The sequence below is a fragment of the Lampris incognitus genome, chromosome 18 (assembly GCF_029633865.1).
Source record: "Lampris incognitus isolate fLamInc1 chromosome 18, fLamInc1.hap2, whole genome shotgun sequence".
In the NCBI taxonomy this organism is placed as follows: Eukaryota; Metazoa; Chordata; class Actinopteri; order Lampriformes; family Lampridae; genus Lampris; species Lampris incognitus.
The window spans coordinates 16,543,747-16,559,853 of record NC_079228.1 but is presented as its reverse complement, the minus strand read 5'-3'; the positions used below and the strand labels follow the sequence as shown (position 1 = coordinate 16,559,853).

The window sequence follows — 16,107 nt, the reverse complement described above, 5'->3', positions numbered from 1 at the left end:
AAACAGCAACTCTGTGGTATTAATACCCATGTTTCCCTGATTATGACCCCTAAAATGCAAGACGAGTGTTGAGGACACTCAGTCCCGACATCTTGTCTCCTCGAGAGGTGAGAAGTCATGCGTCGTCGGCAGTTCCCTGCAGCTGCAATCAGAAGTCTGAGGCACTCGGAGCAACAAAAAAAAGAGGACACACCCCAACCTCGGAATATACAGCTCTTTAATGGGAACCAAAACTTGACAAAGTCAGCCGTTTCTCTTCACTCTTTAGTCAATGACCAGCAAAACCAGACTGTGCTAGCTCCACACGAGGGGAGCAAAGAGGAGCAAATAACTCAGAAGAGGGGACACGATCTTACGATATCGGGCGGTGACGCTGAACATTCGAGAAGATGTCCTCGATTTACGGACAGCACCGGGGCAGTCCTGTGTACGGAACTGTGCACGGAAGAATAACAACACGCGCAACCGTAGGAAGTGTAAAAAATGACCAACGACCTTTTTTTTTTTTTTTTGGCCTCGCTCTCATCCCTCCAAAATCAACCGGCAAACAACGCCTGAACAACAACCGAAGTGCACAATATATTTGTTGGTTAATAATACCATTTCAAAATCCAAAAAATGCAAAGATGACCCAGTTACTTTCCGGGCCAAGATCAACCAGACAAGGGAAGATGCATTCCCTCCTGCCCGTGTGCCAATGTGACGTTTTGAAACAGCTTTGCGCCCCCTTCAGGTTAATTATAGGAAGTGCAAACACAAAAGCTTTAACTTGGCTGCGAAATCAGCCTCTCAAGGTATATATATATATATATATATATATATACACACACACACACACACACACACACATATATATATATATATATATCAACCATAAACCACTGGGCATTGGATGGGATTGTGCACCAGCTCTCCCTTTTTCTCTGAAAACACTGTCAACATATTTCATGGGTTTGAGAACAGCCAAATTACAAAAAAAAAAAAAGCCCCAGCTGATTTCTAACCAGCATGGGATAGAAATGCAGCTTGTTAAAATGTTTATGATCATTGAGGCATTTTTACAACCCTCATCAATGCCACTGTCAGCATCATCTCAGTTATTAAGCACAGTGAGCCACCTCCCTGCTGGAATGAGACCAGCCATTCAGGCAAACTGCTGAATCTCACTTTTCCGCTTCTTCTTCGATTTTGGTATTGCCGAGTCATCGTTCAAACATCTTTCATCGCTGCCCGTTTCCTTCTTCCTCTTCTTCCTCAGCCTGTCGCTGTGGTAACCGCTAGAGTCACTGGTATGGACCTCCATGAGAGATAGTTCCACCTCCTCTGTCTCCTCTTTGGGCTGTTTCTCTTTTTTCTTTTTCTCCTTTCTTTTCTCGTCGACGTTTTCGCTGTTTGCGTCGCCCGCTGACCCGTTCAGCTCCAGCGTGGCACAGCTGTCCGGCTGGTATGTGGGTATAATGAACTCCTCGTCCTTCACTTTGCATTTGTCCTTTTTCTTCTTCTTCTTCTTGGAGGTGTTGTCAGGGCTCGACTCTGCGCCCGGAGGCTGTAGATGGTCTGTGGGAACGCTGGACTCTAAGCTTTCACCTATAGCCAGCAGCTCTTGGACCCTAGGACAACCATAGACATGATACACATCAACTGGTAAGGTCAAAGGTCAAGCAGAGCAGAAACATTGTGTCACAAAAGATTCTATTCCATAATATTTCTTACAAATCAACCGGGAAGGATAGCCCATAGAAACTGAATGAATAGAATGGCTATTCCCATTCAAATCAACATAGCAGGATGGTCAGAGCAGCGGCCATTTTTATTTGAACCGCCGCCATTGCAATGAACTGTGACCGTTGTAGCATGCTAACTTCTGTATAAACTGACTTGCAGCAAGTCGCGGACTTGGCAGCAGGCGGGGAGACAGCCTGGACAGGCTGCCAGTCCATGACAGGGCCGACACATTCACACCTAGGGACAATTTAGTACGGCCGATTCACCTCACCTACATGTCTTGGGACTGCAGGAGGAAACAGGAGCACCAGGAGGAAACTCACACAGACAAGGGGAGACATGCAAACTTCAGAGGACGACCTGAGATGACCCCCAAGGTTGGACAACCTCGGAGTTCGAAGCCAGGACCTACTTGCTGTGAGGCAACCGCGCGAACCACTGCGCCAACGTGCTGCACCAATAAATATGAAAGTAATTCCTATAAATAGCCTTCTATTAAATGATTTGGCAACAGAACAGTAATAACTCACACAGATGTCTGAAGGGACAAAAAAATGTCTGTCAACACTTCAGGTCAACTGCTGATTGTATTCCATGCAAACCAATCCTATACCAATCAAAGACTGATGCATGCCCTGTCCCAGGATAAACATCAGTCCGAGTCAGCTTCCAAAAAAAAAAAACAATCTCCAACCCATTTATTTTAGACACACATTATCACCTGGAAGTCACATTCATATTTTTCAAATTTACACTGCCCTGACTGTTAACTGAAGACTTCGGCTTTCAAATGTCCCTTAAGGCTGTGGTTCTCAACTCCTCAGGACACACAATACTGCTGGTTTTCTACTCTATTTCTATTGTTTTCTATTCTGCAGTGTAGTCAGTTATGTTCACCTGCTGTGCCATCTAAAACCCTCCTGATTACACCCGACCAATAAGAAAACCGGAAACAATGAGTCCAGAGGACCGGAGTCGAGAATCACTGCCTTTAAGAGGAACAAACACACAGATTCAGCTTGTCTCCATCTAGTCTAGTTGAAAATGTTGATCTGTGGGGTAAAGTGCGATAGGGGTAAAAAAAAAAAAAAAAGTGTACCACTGAAACTGGGGCACCGAGAAGCACCCCTAACTCTGGCATTTTTATAATCTTTCTGCCAACTGATGTCAGACTATATAATTTTCAGTACTACACCACCAATCTGGCTGGGGCCGGCAGTGCACCAGAGATGAAGATTTAAGGAAGACTGAAAAAAGGGCAGTGTGGCATCTTTTCCCCTGATTGAGAGTGGTTTGGTGAAGTTATACTTTCCGGGATTGTAAAGGAAGGTTTCATCTATCTTAGATATGTCTGCAACTCAAAAAGCGTAATTTAGGGTTAATAATACTTTAAAAGCGCACAAAGCAAATCCGGAGACAAACGCACACAAACCGCCATGTCGTTATCATCATCAGCATCATAAGGGCTGTTAGATACAGTAAAAACGTCATGCTGCGATTATTTTGACAGATATCATGATTGCAATGATTCACTATTAGTGGGAATGGTAATTTTTGAATGACAATCTTCCTTTTCACTAAAAAAACTATTCAAATCGTGATGATGTAACGTTTGCTGGGGTCTGTACCAAAGAAACATGTTTTCTTACATCTGGAGAACAAGATATGTAGGCTAAGCCGTCTCCGCAGCCCTACAGTACGTAATTTATAATGGTGTCACACATCCATCTATCCATTCTCTGAACCGCTTATCCTGCTCTCAGGGTCACGAGGATGCTGGAGCTTATTTACCTTTATTAAAAAAATGGCAGCTTCTACAATCTGGATATTGCACTTGGCCATATTATGATTTCGATAATATTTTGATTAACTGTTTAGCCCTAAACATCATCATCACACCCTCACCTGGTTCTGTCCAGCTGTCCTCGGATCAGCAGTACTCCTGCTGCGTCAGCATCGATCTGCAACACCTCAAACTTCAAATCAGTCCCCATCTTGGGAGCTGCATCCCGCCAGGTCTCCACAGAGACAAGGCTGGGCTTGGGGATACTGGCGTTGAAGCAGCCGTGCACTAGACAGCCCACATGGCTCACACCAATCTTATTCACCTTTCCCTGGACATAGAGATGAAAACGGATCAAACCAAATGCAAAAGGAGGTAAAGGCAGCGAGTGGCGGTGGCAGAACACGTCAACACCCGGGGTCAAATGTACGAAGGTGCGCACACATAAAAATGGCCTCTGAAACATGTGGACAGCTGTTTATACAAAGAGTTTAATATTTATTATTAAAAAAAAAAATCATTTTAAAAATCGTGCGTACGGTATGTTTTGAGTCAGTGTGATACAGCGACATTGTGGTCGAAAGGCAAAAACAAAGTGCATGCATGACAAATGACAGTTTAATTGGTCTTAATTGGGAGTAAATTGCATAACTATGAATTAAGCCAATGATCTTGCCTCAGCCTATTTAGCCTGAAAGAAAACGTGTGAACTTGGACCACTAACGAATGATGCCCAATATGACCAATTAATTGAAATTGTCCTCATTATAAAAACAGGCCACCAACGGTCATGTGTAACAGTTTGCAATGGCTGCTTTAGCGCGTTTGGAGGACCTTGCCAATGGGAGACTAGGGCGAGAGCGGATGTTCAGGGATCATGCAGATTTTCTGGCCCACGATGACTGGTTGATGAATCGTTTTAGATTTCCAAGAGCCATTATTTTAGATCTCTGTATGGAGTCCTGTGTTGGAATGCCCAACAAAAAGAAACGAAGCCATTCCTGTCACCATAAGAGTTCTCTCCACCCCTGCAACTGGAACGTTTCAGCAGGAGCTGGCAGACAGGTCGGGGATAAGACAACACACCCTCAGTCGTGTGATACCCAAGGTGTGGGATGGCATAATCCTCCTGTCCTTGAGGTACATTCACTTACACCCTTACACTGCGGTTAACCAGGCCAACATTAAATTGCAATTTGCAGGTGTCCAGCTGGTGTGGCGGTCTATTCCGTTGCCTACCAACACAGGGATCGCCGGTTTGAATCCCCGTGTTACCTCCGGCTTGGTCGTCCCTACAGACACAATTGGCCATGTCTGCGGGTGGGAAGCCGGATGTGGGTATGGGTCCTGGTTGCTGCACTAGCGCCTCCTCTGGTCGATCAGGGCGCCTGTTCAGGGGGGAGGGGGAATTGGGGGGAATAGCGTGATCCTCCCCCACTGCGAACCTCCTCACTGTCAGGTGAATAGAAGCGGCTGGTGACTCCACATGTATGGGAGGAGGCATGTGGTAGTCTGCAGCCCTCCCTGGATCGGCAGAGGAGGTGGAGCGGCAACCGGGACAGCTCGGAAGAGTAGAGTACAACTGGGGAGAAAGGGGGGGGGCAATAAAAAAAATGGGATAGTTTGCCTTATCCATTTCTCTTCACTAGAATCATTCATTTGTCAGTATGAAAAGAGGAATCATCGAACATCTGTTGGGAAACCACACGAGGCGTTTCCACAACGTGTAAGGTAAAATATGGGAGTTACGGGGAGTGGGGCAAGGAGCTCGCTCCGTGCGCGCAGTCACAACAGGGATCTATGAAGTCAAACGTGTGTACCGGTTGCGAACGCGGTGTTCACAAATCTCAAAAAAACGTCTAGTACGCATCCTGTTATTGATATATTAGACCCCTATCAGGTAAACCCTCCACTTACACGCATGCGCAACCTCCCCCCCTCCCATAACAGCTGCTCACCATTAGTTCCTTTCCTCGGCTGGGCTGGAAGACAACAAAGTTAACCTCTATGTCAATGTGGATGTAGCCGTTGTCGTCGTAGATAGCTCCGTGGCCGCTCAGTAGCTTGATGCAGTCAAACGCCAAGGGCACCCCTTGAAGTCTGCAAACGGGGGAGAGAAGGTGTCGTTAGAAGTTTACCGCGAGCTGTTTATATTTGAGACGTGACTTTTGATCAGGAAGAACACGCCAGCAGTATTGCAAGATTAGCCATCGACGTGACTGCACGCTGCTACGTTCACTTGCATTGCTCGGCTAGGCTAGGCTCGGCTAGGCTAGGCTAGGTTAGCCGTCCTCGACCAAACGTGATTAGCAACGGCACATCTCAAACCAGCCAGCGGCCGATACCTTTCGGAGTATCTGAGCAGCTCCGTGTTCAGCTGCTCCTGGATGCCGGTCTTCTTCTTTTTCACATACATTGGTGGCAGCGCGACATGTCGCCTGTGCGCGGCCACCACCAGACACGAGTAGGGCGCTGACACCAAACGGGAGGCCTCCGCGAAGGTGGGAATCAGGGACGGCTCCGGCTCTCTGCGCGGAGCCTTGGACTCGTCCATGTCAGCGGGAGGCGTCGATGTCAGCGGGAGGGCGGCGGAGACTTGGTTCGACCGCTTCACGTGTTTCGCCGCGTCTCCTCCATGTCCAGTCTTCGCCATGCTGTTTCGGGAAATGAAAAAGATCAACGAACAGGGTTTTAGTTCCGTTTTGGAGAGGGAACGCAGGCTGTGATCATATTCAAAAAAGGTTTTGGCTTTCGCCCTCTGCCGGTGCGGAGGCCGTGTTACAACAGAAATAACCGCAATTCGCATCCGTGAAAAGACACGCTAACCTGTCTGCACGTATCATGAAGCCATACATATAAATATAATAACGCAACTTCCTTAATGCTATACAATGACACATCCATAGTAATTATCTTTAAACATCTGTCTTAAATTGATTGGCTTTTTTCTGTCAATAACTCTACAAATTCAGACATGATTGATAATGATCCAAGGTTTTAGAAGGTTAATGTTCCTAATCCTGAACACTGGAGTGATGGGGGTCATTAAATAACAAGCCAAAAGCATCACGTCGTCCCCCACGATGCGTTAACTAGCTTCCACACATAGTGTATGGTAGCAATGTTTCCCTATGTAATGAAATAAGAAACACAATGGCCAAGATGAGTTGATTTGTTTAGTTGCTTTAGTCTATTTATTTGCCCATGCTTTTTGTTAGACCCCTACCTTATGGCAGACACATAGTACTGCAAACAAACCATCGATAAGACAGACAGATCCATTGCCCCCCTTCCAGTCTCATCACAGTAGGGGACAATTGAGAGGATATGAAGCTATTTGTCAAGTAGAAGGAAGCGTGTGTGTGTGTGTGTGTGTGTGTGTGTGTGTTTGTGAGAGGGCATTACCTGGTCAACATGTCCTTTGTTAAACCATTCCAACTAATAAATTTCAGACATATTCCTTAACTCTATAATCTACCCTAAAGTTATGCATGAAGATCATTAGGGTGACCTGCGCATGGGCGGAGTGTGCACACATCGCTACACAGACAAAAAAACACACATACTAGCGCTTTGGGTGTCTAGAAAAGCGCTATATAAATGTAATCCATTATTATCATTATGATGATTATTATGATTTTTTCCACGTTTCCTGTTGTACGTCCTGTAGAGCCGGGTCCAAACTATGGACCTGAGGCACTATAGGGCAGATGTCACTTGATTGATGTCACAGTACTCGCTGTAATATGTGGGCTTTTCCGAGGAGGGCGATCTTCTGGACTGCACCGATGTTGATGTTGCCTGGGATACGGTTGGTGAACTTTTCCATCCCCTTCTTCATGAGTCCTAGAGCTCCGATGACCACGGGTGTTGTTCATTTCCCACATCCTGTTGATTTCAATCTCCAGGTATTTGTACTTGGTCAGCTTCTCTGTGACTTTCACTGAGGTGTTTTTTTCTCGGATGGCGTTGCCATTCGAAAAATTATTATTATTATTATTATTATTATGCAACTTATTATTGGCGGCGCAGTGGCTAACGCTGTCGCCTCACAGCAAGAAGGTCCTGGGTTCGAACCCCGGGGCTGTCCAACCTTGGGGTGGGGGTCATCCCAGGTCGTCCTCTGTGTGGAGTTTATACCTCCCCCCCCGTGTCTGCGGTGGGTTTTCTCCGGGTGCTCCGGTTTCCTCCACCATCAAAAAGACATGCATGTTAGGGTGTCTGTGCCCCTGACCGAGGCATGGCAAGATGAACTGGAGTTGGTCCCCGGATGCTGTACGGCAGCTGCCCCCTGCTCCTAGCTACACAGCTAGGGTGGATTAAATGCAGAGCATGATTTCCCCACGGGGATCAATAAAGTATCTCAAAATAAATAAATAAAAGATTAATTACCCACATTTATCTCATGTCACTGGTTACTGAAAGACAGCACGATTTGAAATCACATGGTCTGATTTAGCATTTAACACTATATATATACACACACACACATTCATATGCAAACATACACTAATCAGAATCAGAATCGACTTTATTGGCTAAGTGTACCTATGCAAGCGAGGAATTTGACTCCAGTACACAGCAGATTCTAGCACTTGCACACATCCCTCACACACACACACACACACACACACACACACACACACACAGAGGAAAAACAACAAATAAAAAAACCCCGACATAAATGGAAGAAAGGGACATTGGAGGCAAGCATGTATGCACAACAAGTAGTTGCTACTATATACTAGAGTTTTGTTATGGTCGAGTAATCAACAACCTATGCCCATATATTATACCATGTTGCTTATATACTATATTGCCCATACCATATACCATATACTATGTACCATGTACCATATATCACACCAGACCACGGCACAGAGTAGACTCTGATGCTCTGAGACACCGAGGCGTGGGTCTATCCGTAGCCACAGTGATAAATAGTGACGTGGCTCCTTAGTCAGCGAGACCTCCCTGTGGGTTCTGCTGCTATGGGTTGTAGTCAACACAGAAACACACACACACACACACACACACACACACACACACACACACACACACACACACACACACACACACACACACACACAGTCTGGAGTAAGCAAACAGTGTAATGAGCATTGATAGTGTGGAGGTTGTTGCTGCGGGCGTGCATCTTTATTGAGAGGTCACAGCTGTGCAGCAGGAGGAGGGGCATGTGTGTGTGTGTGTTTGCATGTGAATGTATGTGTAATGTATGAACCGATAGCTCAGGGCCAGAGGGACCACTGTGTTATATGGAGGTCCCTATGCAAAGAGGTGACGTAACACTCTTCCTATATCGATTGTGTGGCGTACACCTCGTCAACCTGTGATTGGGTACCTATAGCTTTATATAAGATTACAAGTATTCATTGAAAAACATGAGGGAATCCCCCCCCCTTTTTTTTCTCCCCAGTTGTGTTCGGCCAATTACCCCACTCTTCCGAGCCTCCCCGGCCGCTGTTCCACCCCCTCTAACGATGGAGGGCTGCAGACTACCACATGCCTCCTTCGATACATATATGTGGAGTCGCCAGCCACCTGTCAGTGAGAAGTTTCGACAGGGGGACGTAGCATGCTATTCCCCCCCAGTTCCCCCCCGAATAGGCGCCCCGACCGACCAGAGGAGGCGCTAGTGCAGCGACCAGGACACATACCCACATCCGGCTTCCCAGCCGCACACACGGCCAATTGTGTCTGTAGGGACGCCCGACCAAGCCAGAGGCAACACGGGGATTCGAACCGCTGATCCCCGTGTTGGTAGGCAGCGGAAATGACCGCTACACTACCCCGGACGCCCACCATGAGGGATATTTATCAAAATGCCCAGAAACGACCAGCAGTTAGGTAACTGTTCGAGCGCGCGCACACACATATTTATGAACAATACCCCTCAGACACACTTTCAAATGGAGCTGAACAAAATAGAAGACATGCGCATGCAGTCACACTCCCGTCGTTCTCACGTTCAGTCCATCCATCCATCCACCCATCAGTCTTGTGTAATGAGATAAAACATGCTTGAGTTGGCTATTTTCGGAGGAGTAAGACGAGATTTACCTTACTGCTCTCTCCCCCCCCCTCTCTCTCTGTGCGCGCGCGCGCGCGCGTGTACTACCCCAACACACATCAACGGTAAGGTTACATTACAGATGTGTAGAGAACTCCATGTAAGAGATGTACTGCTATTTAAAAAAAAAAGCCAAGAAAACACAGACAAAAGCTCAAATGGGTCACATTTAAATACTATTTTAATTTCCCTTTTATAAGAAGCTTATATAAAAATATTTTTGATTTATAGATAACGACTAGTTTCCTGCTATACAGACAAGCATGGATATTGGGCATCACCGCACAGCATTCCATTATCAGGCTACGTACAGTTTACTGTAGGCTAACTTAGAATCTGCATTCCATAAACCCAGAGAGAGAGAGAGACACAGAGAGAGAGAGAGAGAGAGAGAGAGAGAGAGAGAGAGAGAGAGAGAGAGAGAGAGAGAGAGAGAGAGAGAGAGAAGGGAGGGCATAAAGAAACTGAAATAGCATTGGCTTCTCAAAACAAGTGAATTAGCTGCATGCTCCATTTGTGCTCTTGGCTTTGAGGCATCTGGCTGATTAAATCTATCCTTCCTGCTCATTAGTTTAAAGGTCAGATGACGTCACACAGTTCGCCAGCTGCGCTGTCATTCAAGCAACTCCCATCCGAGCAGGTGTCGTGTCAGAGGGGAAGGGATCCCACGCTTGAATGACGTATATCCAACGATTCCAGGACTCCCCCCCCCCCAATATCCTCTTGGCCCAATGGTAGACAACATGGCTCCCTTGGCACGGAACCATGATTTGTTCCCTTCATGAAAATGTGCTGCAGGGTACGCAGCGGAAGACACCCTGCCTTTGTACACACAGACAGCGGTGTATCGTACAACTGACTCTTGTCTGTGAACATTTCAGTCGTGTTCAAGTTGCCCTGAGCACATGCCCCCCAGCCCCCATCCCCGCCTCTCATTTCATGGTGCTATCAGGACAGTGATCCGATGTTAGAGCGATGCGGTGGTGTGACCGTTGTAGGAGATCTGGGGGATGCCGTTGCTGGAGTTGTCCAAAATCTCCTGAGGATGCGTGCGCGCACACACACACACACACACACACACACACAAACACACACACACACACACACACACAGATCAGAGCATTCAGTTTGCGTTCCGCACTTCATTCATTGGCCCTCAAGTATAGCCCATGCTATCCCACCACGGGCGCCATCTCCTACCTTCTCAGCCATCTCGTGGGAATGGTGCAGCGAGTGCTCCCTCTCTAAGAACATCCGCTGCTGCTCGGAGCTCGCCAGCCGGCAGGTCAGCCAGGTCGACAGGGTACACGAGGAGATCCCTGGAGAGCAGGACAAGCAGTCCTTTTTAGTTCGTTATGCCTTATTTAGACGGTGGGACATGCAGAGAAGGGGACAGAGTGGGGGGGGGCTATGGAGAGGAAGCAGTAGCAGGATTTGATCTCGGGCCAGTGAGGTCACACATCTGAACCAATCAACAACGTCTAGGCAAGGACATAGAATAATCCCATCAGTAGGAGGCGTCTGGTACATTGAGTTGAAGTGAATGTGTGTATTTGGCATATATCACGTTACAGTACTGGCTGGTATCATGGTAGATGTGGTCTTTCTTTAATTTTAGTGGATTTTTTTCCCTCCCCCCCCCTTTTTTCTTCCCAGCTGTACCCAGCCAGTTACCCCACTCTTCTGAGCCGTCCTGGTCGCTGCTCCACCACCTCTGCCGATCCGGGGAGGGCTGCAGATTACCACATGCCTCCTCCGATACGTGTGTAGTCGCCAGCCTCACCTGACAGTGAGGAGTTTCGCCAGGGGGGCATAGCACGTGGGAGGATCACGCTATTCCCCCCAGTTCCACCTCCCCTCCCACCCCGAACAGGTGCCCCGACCGACCAGAGGAGGTGCTAGTGCAGCAACCAGGACACATACCCACATCCGGCTTCCCACCCGCAGACACGGCCAATTGTGTCTGTAGGGACGCCCGACCAAGCCGGAGTTAACACAGGGATTCGAACCGCCGATCCCCGTGTTGGTAGGCAACGGAATAGACTGCCACGCTTTTATTCATATAAACTGACTTGATGTGGTTTTCCTTCTCTCACATTTTGTTGTCTTATTACGCAATACTTTTCATCCATCCATCCATCCATCCATCCATCCAAGCCGCTTATCCCAATTGGGGTCGCAGGGATACTGGAGCCTATCCTAGCAGTCTTTGGGCGGCAGGTGGGGGAGACATCCTGGACAGGCCACCAGGCCATCACAGGGCCGACACACACACACACACACACACACACACACACACCTAGGGACATACACCTGACCTACATGTCTCTGGATTGTGGGAGGAAGCCCGCGCAGACACGGGGAGAACATGCAAACTCCACACAGAGGACGACCCGGGATGACCCCCAAGGTTGGACTACCCCGGGGTTTGAACCCAGGACCTACTTGCTGTGAGGCGACAGCGCTAACCACTGCTCCACCGTGCCGCCCTGCACTGCTTTCACTGACTTTTCAGTTGGTGTATATTTCAACCAGTAAGATAATAATAATAATAATAATAATAATAATAATAAATCTTAAATAGCGCTTTTCTAACACTGAAAGTCGCTTTACAATAAACGGGGTGAGACAAGACGACAGATAAACATAGCGCAGACATACAGGGGAAGACAGAGCGTCTATGGGTACTGCTGGCTGTCATGCATTAGGTAGGACACCGTGTTTGATACCCAGGCAGGCAAGTGTCATGGCGGCCAGGTGCACGGAGTGCAGGGGGTCCGGCCGTCTATTCAGCGCTCGCACAAACTGGAAGTTGAGGATCCCCCCGATCAGACCGCAGATACAGCATGCAGAGAAGAGGATCATCTGAGAGAGAGAGGGAGGAGGGAGGAGGGGGGGCAGGGAAGATAGAGGAAACAAAGGGGGGGGCAAGTGAGAGAGAGAGAAGAGAATGGTTTAAGTGGGTGCGTGCGTACAGTGGCTCTCCCCGTCTCCACACCGTAAACAAGTTCTGACAAACTGTGATGAGGTGAAGCGCTATTGGATCTCCTCCTGTCAGCGCGCCACGGCTGCTGTGATGAGTCATGTGTGTCAGTCCACACTGATCCTATTTCCTGTTAGAAAATCCAATCACTCCGCAGAGCAGAGCACCGTCTCCCCCACGGATGTTGGGCGACTAGTGGATATACTTAACGCACCCCTTGCTGCTGTGTGTTTGTCCACGTGTGCAAACGGGATGGAAAAAAGTTACTTCCAACATGTAAAATCTCGCAGACTGGTGTCTTAAAGTGGACATCAGTCATTTCAAACATCTACAACCTGGCTAAAATGGTTATGTAATACTAACTAGGACAGAACCGAGTTTTCCGACCACACTGTGTGCTTGCATGCATGCATGCGTGTGTGTGTGTGTGTGTGTGTGTGTGTGTGTGTGTGTGTGTGTGTGTGTGTGTGTGTGTGTGTGTGTGAATGGGCACACAGTCATATTTGTGCAACACGTGCTAGTGTCTGGAGCGCAGCTCTGCCTCCCTTTCTCTCCCCCCGCGGATGCCTTTAGTGCCTTTAACCACACGCAAAAGGGCAAGCTCGGGTTTCAATCATTACCCAGCGGTATGTGGGTGACAAATCAGCTCGCAGGAGGCCGGAGCCTGAGCAACCTAATGCAATCACCGGGACAAAAAACAGAGGATGGAAACAGGGCGGGGGGTGGGGTTTACAGAGAGGTGGAGGACGATGGAAAGAGTGAGTGAGAAGGGGGTATCGGAAAGAGAGGGCAGAGGAGAGTGAGTGCAGAGACAATGAGATATTGAGCTAGGATGGAGTGAGGGGGGAGACATTGAGAGAGGGAGAGAGAGAGAGAGAGAGAGAAGCAAAATCTGAGACAGGGACGATGAACAGGGATGGATGGTGTATGATGGAGGTAGAGAAAGGTTGAGAGATGTCTCTGTTACACTAGGTGGTGCTGACATTGATCCATCATTAACATCATCCCCCGTAGTTTGGGGTCAGAGAGAGAGACAGAGAGAGACAGAGACAGAGAGAGAGAGAGGGAGAGGGAGGGAGGGAGGGGGAGAGAGGGAGAGAGGGGGGGAGGCAGTGGCGGGATGACTCAGAGACAGTGAGAGGCGGTGAGGCAGTCACTGAGAAGCAAGACAGAAGACAAACGGAGAAAGAGAGACAGGCGGGGAGAGGAACAGAAGGAGGAGAGAAAGAGGAGAGGAGAGGTGACTGCTTGTCTCCTCTGGTTTGCTCACAAATGTCTCTCAGAACACTCTGTGCGTACCTGCCGAGGACAGCCCACACACACACACACACACACACACACACACACACACACACACCCCTTAGGATGTCTGTATTTTGCAGAGTAAGACAGAAGTTTTTTGAGGACATCCACATGCTACGTGTCTACTGCTATATATGTATGTGTACTCATACATGTACTACACACCTTGTTAGTGTAGTAGTGTAGTAGTGAGTACATTTACGGCCCAGCCTACATGCAGATGGCAGGACACTGTGCAGATGCGCTGCATCATGCACAGTGAAGACCTCTCCTACGAGCAGGAGCTGATCAGGCCTGCAGGAGCAGGTTTACCTGCAGACATTAACGCAAGGCTACCACACGAAGGGTCCCGGGGAATAAGTGAAAGGATGGAAAGTGGAGAGAGAAAGGTACAGAAGAACATAATGTGGAGACAACAAGAAGAAAAAACAAAATATAATTATTCCCCAAATAAAGTGATCCCTCTTTTATGGTGGCCAAGTTTGTAAAAGCTGAAAAAAGCCAAGTTGACACCCTCACATGTTGTGAATCTGGGAAGCGAGAGAGAGAGAGAGAGAGAGAGAGAGAGAGAGAGAGAGAGAGAGGAGAGAGAGAGAGAGAGAGAGAGAGAGAGAGAGAGAGAGAGGAGAGAGAGAGAGAGAGAGAGAGAGAGAGGCTGTAATATCATGTCCTAACGAAAGCACCTCAACAGGGTTTTAAATCACGGGACAAGAACAGCCACATACATATACATATACTGTATACATATACATATGCTATATACATATTATATATGCTATATATACATATGCTATATATATACGTATATACATACATACACACATACACACTTACACACATACACACATACACACACACTGTGTGTATATATACTGTGTGTATATATACCGTGTATATATATACTGTGTATATATATATATATATATATATATATATATACATATACTGTATATATATACTGTGTATATATATTATATACATATGCTACATACATATAGATTAGAGTTCTGCAGGCCCGTTGGGTCCTGATGGGCCCCGACATGCTGAGTTGATTCAGGCTGGGCCAATATTTTTTATTATTGATCGGGCTCGGGTCGGGCTCGGGCTCATTTAGCTTCCCATATGCATGCAGGGCACACATAGGCCACTGCATGAGATAGTGTTGTATTGATTATATTATAAATATTATATATATGCATGTACACGTGCATTACACACCACAGTTGATCCTGTCGCGTGTGTGTGTTGGCGTGTATCAGAGAGAGCTTAATTAAAGGGACATTGATGTCAGGCTCAGGCTGAAAAATTGCAGACTTTGTTGGGCTGGGGCTGGAAATGTTGGCCCATGCAGGGCTCTAATATATATATATATGTGTGTGTGTGTGTATATACATATATATATATATATCAACATGGATACAGATGTTAATGCATAGCAGTACAGGTCTGTTTCGTGCGTCTCGCACTCATCAGCTGCTAATGTTTTTTTTCACAAAGAATTATACAGTTACGTTGCCCAGTGTCACGCCCCTAATTTTGGTTGGAGATTTTATATATATATATATATATATATATATATATATATATGTGTGTGTGTGTGTGTGTGTGTATATATGTATGTATATATATGTATGTATATATGTATATGTATATATGTATGTATATGTATATGTGTGCGTATATATATATATATATGTATATATGTATATATATATATATATAGACACACACACATAATATATACATACACAAAAACACATACATACATACCTACATGCATACATACAAACATACCTATACCTATACCTACCTACCTACCTACCTACCTACCTACCTACCTACCTACCTACCTACATACATACATACACACACACACATATAATATATAAATATACATATACACACATATATACATACACACACACACATAATATATATATATATATACACACACATACATACACAGACTGACACAGTTGTGTCTCTGCAGCGTGTACTTACGATGAGGCCAGTCCTTTTTCTGGCACACAGCACCCCACACATCCCACAGAGCAGAAACTGGAAGGAAAGAGAAGGCAACGTCATCAAATCCACCTTTTCAGTAACTGGGACATGCTCAGGCACCAACTCGATGACGTTAATAACAGAAAACAGAATTTCAATGATGGATTATTAAAAATGTGCTTCGGTTTTAAATACGCCCACGTGCACGCGTCCTCAACC

At 46.7% G+C, this 16,107-nt stretch overlaps 2 protein-coding genes across 2 annotated transcripts in view; both read right to left on the bottom strand.

The window, feature by feature from the left end:
* Window positions 1-209: 209 nt before the first annotated feature.
* Window positions 210-6,153, bottom strand: polr1f (RNA polymerase I subunit F). Its single transcript, XM_056298645.1, has 4 exons — window positions 5,854-6,153; window positions 5,467-5,608; window positions 3,631-3,839; window positions 210-1,610 (listed from the first exon to the last, which is right to left on the bottom strand). The coding sequence occupies exons 1-4, from the start codon at window positions 6,060-6,062 to the stop codon at window positions 1,145-1,147; spliced, it is 1,026 nt and encodes a 341-aa protein (XP_056154620.1). The 5' UTR covers window positions 6,063-6,153; the 3' UTR covers window positions 210-1,144.
* A 4,413-nt stretch (window positions 6,154-10,566) lies between these two features.
* The window catches only part of LOC130128354 (transmembrane protein 196), an 8,120-nt gene continuing 2,579 nt past the window's right edge, over window positions 10,567-16,107 (bottom strand). Inside the window, exons 2-5 of the mRNA XM_056297979.1 lie at window positions 15,886-15,942; window positions 12,329-12,464; window positions 10,800-10,918; window positions 10,567-10,638 (exon numbers count right to left, since the gene is read on the bottom strand). Coding sequence (XP_056153954.1) covers window positions 10,567-10,638; window positions 10,800-10,918; window positions 12,329-12,464; window positions 15,886-15,942 — 384 coding nt within the window. The remainder of the gene's footprint in view (window positions 10,639-10,799; window positions 10,919-12,328; window positions 12,465-15,885; window positions 15,943-16,107) is intronic.